The sequence below is a fragment of the Tursiops truncatus genome, chromosome 8 (genome assembly GCF_011762595.2).
Source record: "Tursiops truncatus isolate mTurTru1 chromosome 8, mTurTru1.mat.Y, whole genome shotgun sequence".
Lineage (NCBI taxonomy): Eukaryota > Metazoa > Chordata > Mammalia > Artiodactyla > Delphinidae > Tursiops > Tursiops truncatus.
This window is the reverse complement of record NC_047041.1, coordinates 102,080,770-102,085,263: the sequence shown is the minus strand read 5'-3', so window position 1 is coordinate 102,085,263 and position 4,494 is coordinate 102,080,770. Positions and strand designations below refer to the sequence as shown.

The following is a 4,494-nucleotide window of genomic DNA, read 5'->3' as shown; positions in this document are numbered from 1 at the left end:
CAGAGGATGACGCTGCGGACATGCTGCTATCGTCGGACAGGACGGGGACGTGTCTGGCTGGTCGGTAACCTCGGTCGGTGCTCAGGAAACGAAGCAGCTGCCTCACTAGTATTCGTACCACGAGGCGACGCAGCGGGCCCTCGGAAAGAGCGAGCGTCGGGGCCATGGCTTATCACTCGGGCTACGTAGCCCACGGTGCGTGGGGCGCGGGGTGGGCGGGGGCGCGGGCCGACCGGCCCGAGGAGTGTCGGCTGCGCGGCCCGCTCACTCTGAGGGAGAGGGGCGGCCGTGACCGCTGCCCAGGGCGGCGGATGTCATTCGGACTCCTGCCCCGTAAGACTGTGCAACGCGTCCTGGACTTCGCCCTCTCGGCCCAAACCTGAGATCAGATCGGGCGGTGACAGCACTGCTGGGATCCCCGTGCTCTACTCGGGCATGAATGGGGTTTGCTTCCCAAACTTCCTTTCCCTGTCATGACCCTGGTAGGGTTTCTCACCACTGCCCAGGGCCTCCGCGTACCCAGCCGTCGCCTTTCCCACCCTTGTACATGCGGGGATGCCCTGCCGATTGTCTTCACCTAGCAAACTCTGTCTCCAAGGCTCAGTTCAGAGATCAGTCCCCTTGAGGAGGCCCCCAGGAACCCTCAGACGGGCAACCACTTCCAGGGGCTGCCTCAGCTCTTTCTTTGCCCACATTTAGCACCTCTCCAAAAGGATCCCTCATCAAAGTTCTTTCTGGGTCAACTACTCCTCATCCAGCTAGTTTCCCGCACAGATTGCTTGGTGCTCCCAGGACCCATACAGGGCTTCCCGGCCTGGGGAAGGGGCAGTGGTTTGGGCTCATGCTTGGTATTCCTGTCACCTACTCTGGTACCTACAAACCCACAGGCTCCAAGCACAGGGCCCGGGCAGCTCCGGATCCCCCTCCCCTCTTCGATGACACAAGCGGTGTTTACTCCAGCCAGCCGGGGGGATACCCAGCCCCAGGAGCCGACGTGGCCTTCAATGTCAACCACTTGATTGGGGACCCAGTGGCCAACATGGCTATGGCCTATGGCGGCTCCATCGCATCCCATGGGAAGGACATGGTGCACAAGGAGGTGTGGCCCACCCCCAGGGCAAGGGTGGCAGGATTTCTGGCCAGGGCTGGGGCATCACGGGATCCCACCTAATCCTCACAGCAGCCCTCAGGGAAGGAGCGCATAGAGGAGCACCCTGAGGTTTGGGGTGCAGCTTGCCCACAGCCTCCTCTCTCCCCTCCCAGCTACACCGTTTTGTGTCTGTGAACAAACTCAAGTATTTTTTCGCTGTGGACACAGCCTATGTGGCCAAGAAGCTAGGGCTACTGGTCTTCCCCTACACACACCAGGTGAGCTGCCTACCAGGTGAGCTGGTGGACCCCTTTGCCTCCCTCATCCTGCCCCAGAGTCTGGCCCCCAGATCTCAACCCCCTTCTTTCCTCTCTTGTCTTTTCCTCCTAACCTGGCTGCTGCTGCCACCACCAGAACTGGGAAGTGCAGTACAGTCGTGATGTGCCTTTGCCTCCGCGGCAAGACCTCAACGCCCCCGACCTCTATATCCCCAGTGAGTCTTTGATCTGGGCTAGGGGTTATGGGGGGACTTGTACCTTGAGGCGCCAACAAGAAGAGAGGCTCATGTGTTGGTTCAGCATCTGCTCTTGGTGCTTTTGTGTGTGGCTTTTGTGGTGTCCCTAGATGCCAGGTAGACCAGGTAGACAGAGTAGGGTGACCAGTAAGCAGCTTCCTGGGTGTGCTCTCAGGGTACTCCCTTTTGAGACCTTCCTGCCACTTGACTTAGACCATGTCCCTCCCCAGCCTGGAGCCTTGGGTTTAGACCTGGCCCTGCAACTTCCAGCTATGGGACCTCAGGTGGCTACTTTCATGCTCCTGAAAAACTGGAATAACAACAGTTCCTACCACAGAGGACTGTTTTGGAAATTCAGCGAAGGGATGTGTGTGCTCAGCCAGCACGTGGCACACAGGAAGCACGCAGTAAATATTAGCCGTTATCACTGTTATTACGTGTCCTCCAAGGCCTGCTTCAGTATCCCCTTCTTTGAGGAGGTGGTCACTCCCTTCTGGGTTCCCACAACTGCCTGTCTACATGGCATGGGTCAGGCCGCCCACACTGTGCAGTGGCTGGCAGACTCTGCATCTGACTTCTCTCTGTCCTGGGGCCTGCACAAGGCGAGGCCCCTGGTGGACACGCTGGAGGAGGGGTGAGTATGCCCGGGCCAGCCCTCAGAAGGGCTACCAGGAGGGCAGCCAAACAGCCCAGTTGCCCTGGGAGAGACACAGTTTCTTCTTCCCTCCTTCATTTTGTTTCCCTCTCATAGTCACTGTGTAAGGCAGGAACTGCCATCCGTGTTTTACACGTTGAAGCCAAGGCTCAGAGAGAGTTGAGTATCTTTGAGGATACACAGCTTATAGGTGGTAGAGTTGGTTTGCTGTCTCCAGACACTGTGCCCTCTTGTGGGCACATCAGTTCTGGTGCTTAAAGGGGGCAGAGGACAGGACTGAGGAGTTGAAATTGCTGTGAAAACCCAGCTGCCGTCTGAGCTTTTGTGAAAATAGCAGAGGTGACTCTGGCCTGTGATGTAGTTTCTGAGACACAGCAGGAAACTTTGGTGAGTTTCCTAGTACAGGGACGGGGAAGGAGGTGGCTTGGTGGTCCTGAGAGAAGGGTCAGGTAGCACTTACACAGTGGGAGAGGGCTGAGCAGGAACAGGCATCCCAGGCAGGGCACTGGGGAGCTGAGTGTGGAGGTCGAGCATGTTGGGATATGCAGGGAAGGAAGTACGGGGGTGTCAGTGGCTCTGAATACCTAGTGGGGGGTGGCTCTGGTTGAGGAAACCAGGCTGATGGCATCTCTCTGGCTCTTGGCAGCAATGGCCTTCATCACCTACGTGCTGCTGGCTGGGATGGCGCTGGGCATTCAGAAAAGGTCAGTGCCAACCCCTTCCCCATTCCCACCACTTCCCCACTCCTGACTCCTCTCCTCGCCTCCCTAGGGGATTTGTGCCAGCTCCCAAGTCCACTCGTGCCCCCAGTCTTGCACCTGCCACGGGATGGCTGGTTTGGGGCTCCCCTCACCTCACCCCCACACGGCCACAGGTTCTCCCCAGAGGTGCTGGGCCTGTGTGCGAGCACGGCACTGGTGTGGGTTGTGATGGAGGTGCTAGTTCTGCTCCTGGGCGTCTACCTGGCCACCGTGCGCAGCGACCTGAGCACCTTCCACCTGCTGGCCTACAGCGGCTACAAATATGTGGGGTGAGCACCTGTGGGCCGAGAGGGAGGCTCGCCTGGGTCGGGGGTGCCTACCGCTCTGGGTTCCCGGCCTGCATAACTACAGCCTCGAACTGTGACCCTGGACCCCCTCTAGCTCCTCTCTACTAGAGGGGGCGCCTGTTTTCAGCAGCCTCCTCAGGGGCTGCGCAGTGTTGCTCAGGAGGTCAGGAATGTGTTGAGAGTCACCCTGGGAGCACAGGGGAGAGGGGTGAGCTGGGGTAGTGTAGTGAAGGGGGTCTCAGATCCAGGTCCTAGGGCTGAGTCCTGGCCCTCCCAATTCATTTCGAGTCTAGGTCCCTGGGGGGACAGGTTGGGGGGAAAGGGCCCTGGTGATGGTAGGCGGGGTCTAGGCTGAGCTCTGGGGCAGTCTCAGGCCTGGACCCTTGTGAGGTCTCCAGCCTTCTCTTCCTCCCTCCCCCACCCCTGCCCGCTGCAGGATGATCCTCAGTGTTCTCACGGGCCTGCTCTTCGGCAGCGATGGCTACTACGTGGCGCTGGCCTGGACTTCATCCGCACTCATGTACTTCATCGTGAGTCTGGGGCTGGCTCCTCTTCTCCTGGGGTCGGAGCTGGGGACAAGCTTCCCCTTCCCGGCCCAGCTTCAGCTCTCTCCTTTATTCCAGGTGCGCTCTTTGCGAACAGCAGCCCTGGGCCCCGACAGCATGGGGGGCCCGGCCCCCCGGCAACGTCTCCAGCTCTACCTGACTCTGGGAGCTGCAGCCTTTCAGCCCCTCATGATATACTGGCTGACCTTCCACCTGGTCCGGTGACCCCCGGTCCCCACTGGCACTGATTTTTCCATACATTGAAGATTTGGTTTCCTTGATTTCGTTTGAGCCTTGTTTCTGGGGCTTATGGGGGGATTTGCCAACACTTGTGGGCCTTTGCATTGCCCAGGGGACCAGGCTCGGGCTTTCTCCAAGGAGGGGGATCCAGGGAGGGCTCCCTGGAGTTGATGGCCTTGATACTGCCTCAGAAGGCAGATGGAAGTGTTTCAGCAGAAATAGTTGTTTATCTGTGGCTGAGAAAGTGAGAATGGAAGTGGGCAGCTGCTAAGGAGACCTCAAAGGCCTCTGATCCATCTGAGGAGGTCCCTAGTGGGGTCTGTAGGCTAGTGGCGTGAGGCCAGCTGTGCTAAGGATTTAGCTCAGGACTGCCCCCTATGCAGTCCCTTTCCCCCATCACCT

The 4,494-nt window shown here is 59.0% G+C and overlaps 1 protein-coding gene across 4 annotated transcripts; it reads left to right on the top strand.

The window, feature by feature from the left end:
- Positions 1 to 4,133, top strand: YIF1A (Yip1 interacting factor homolog A, membrane trafficking protein). 4 transcript variants are annotated; one of them, XM_033861136.2, is made up of 8 exons: positions 6 to 195; positions 888 to 1,099; positions 1,264 to 1,368; positions 1,505 to 1,583; positions 2,906 to 2,963; positions 3,134 to 3,289; positions 3,744 to 3,837; positions 3,907 to 4,133. In XM_033861136.2, the coding sequence occupies exons 1-8, from the start codon at positions 165 to 167 to the stop codon at positions 4,075 to 4,077; spliced, it is 906 nt and encodes a 301-aa protein (XP_033717027.1). In that variant the 5' UTR covers positions 6 to 164; the 3' UTR covers positions 4,078 to 4,133. The 4 variants fall into 4 exon arrangements, with proteins under 4 accessions (XP_033717029.1, XP_033717027.1, XP_033717030.1 ...); XM_033861137.2 differs by having other exon boundaries at positions 11 to 195; positions 3,931 to 4,133; XM_033861138.2 differs by lacking the exon at positions 3,134 to 3,289 and having other exon boundaries at positions 1 to 195.
- The last annotated feature ends 361 nt before the right edge of the window (positions 4,134 to 4,494 follow it).

What these genes read in the sequence shown, in the direction of transcription:
- YIF1A (XM_033861136.2), top strand. Translation starts at nt 165, where the DNA reads ATGGCTTATCACTCGGGCTACGTAGCCCACG. An exon ending in TCTTCCCCTACACACACCAG is followed by an intron (nt 1,369 to 1,504) that starts GTGAGCTGCCTA and finishes TGCCACCACCAG; the next exon opens with AACTGGGAAGTGCAGTACAG. An exon ending in CCGCACTCATGTACTTCATC is followed by an intron (nt 3,838 to 3,906) that starts GTGAGTCTGGGG and finishes TTCCCGGCCCAG; the next exon opens with CTTCAGCTCTCTCCTTTATT.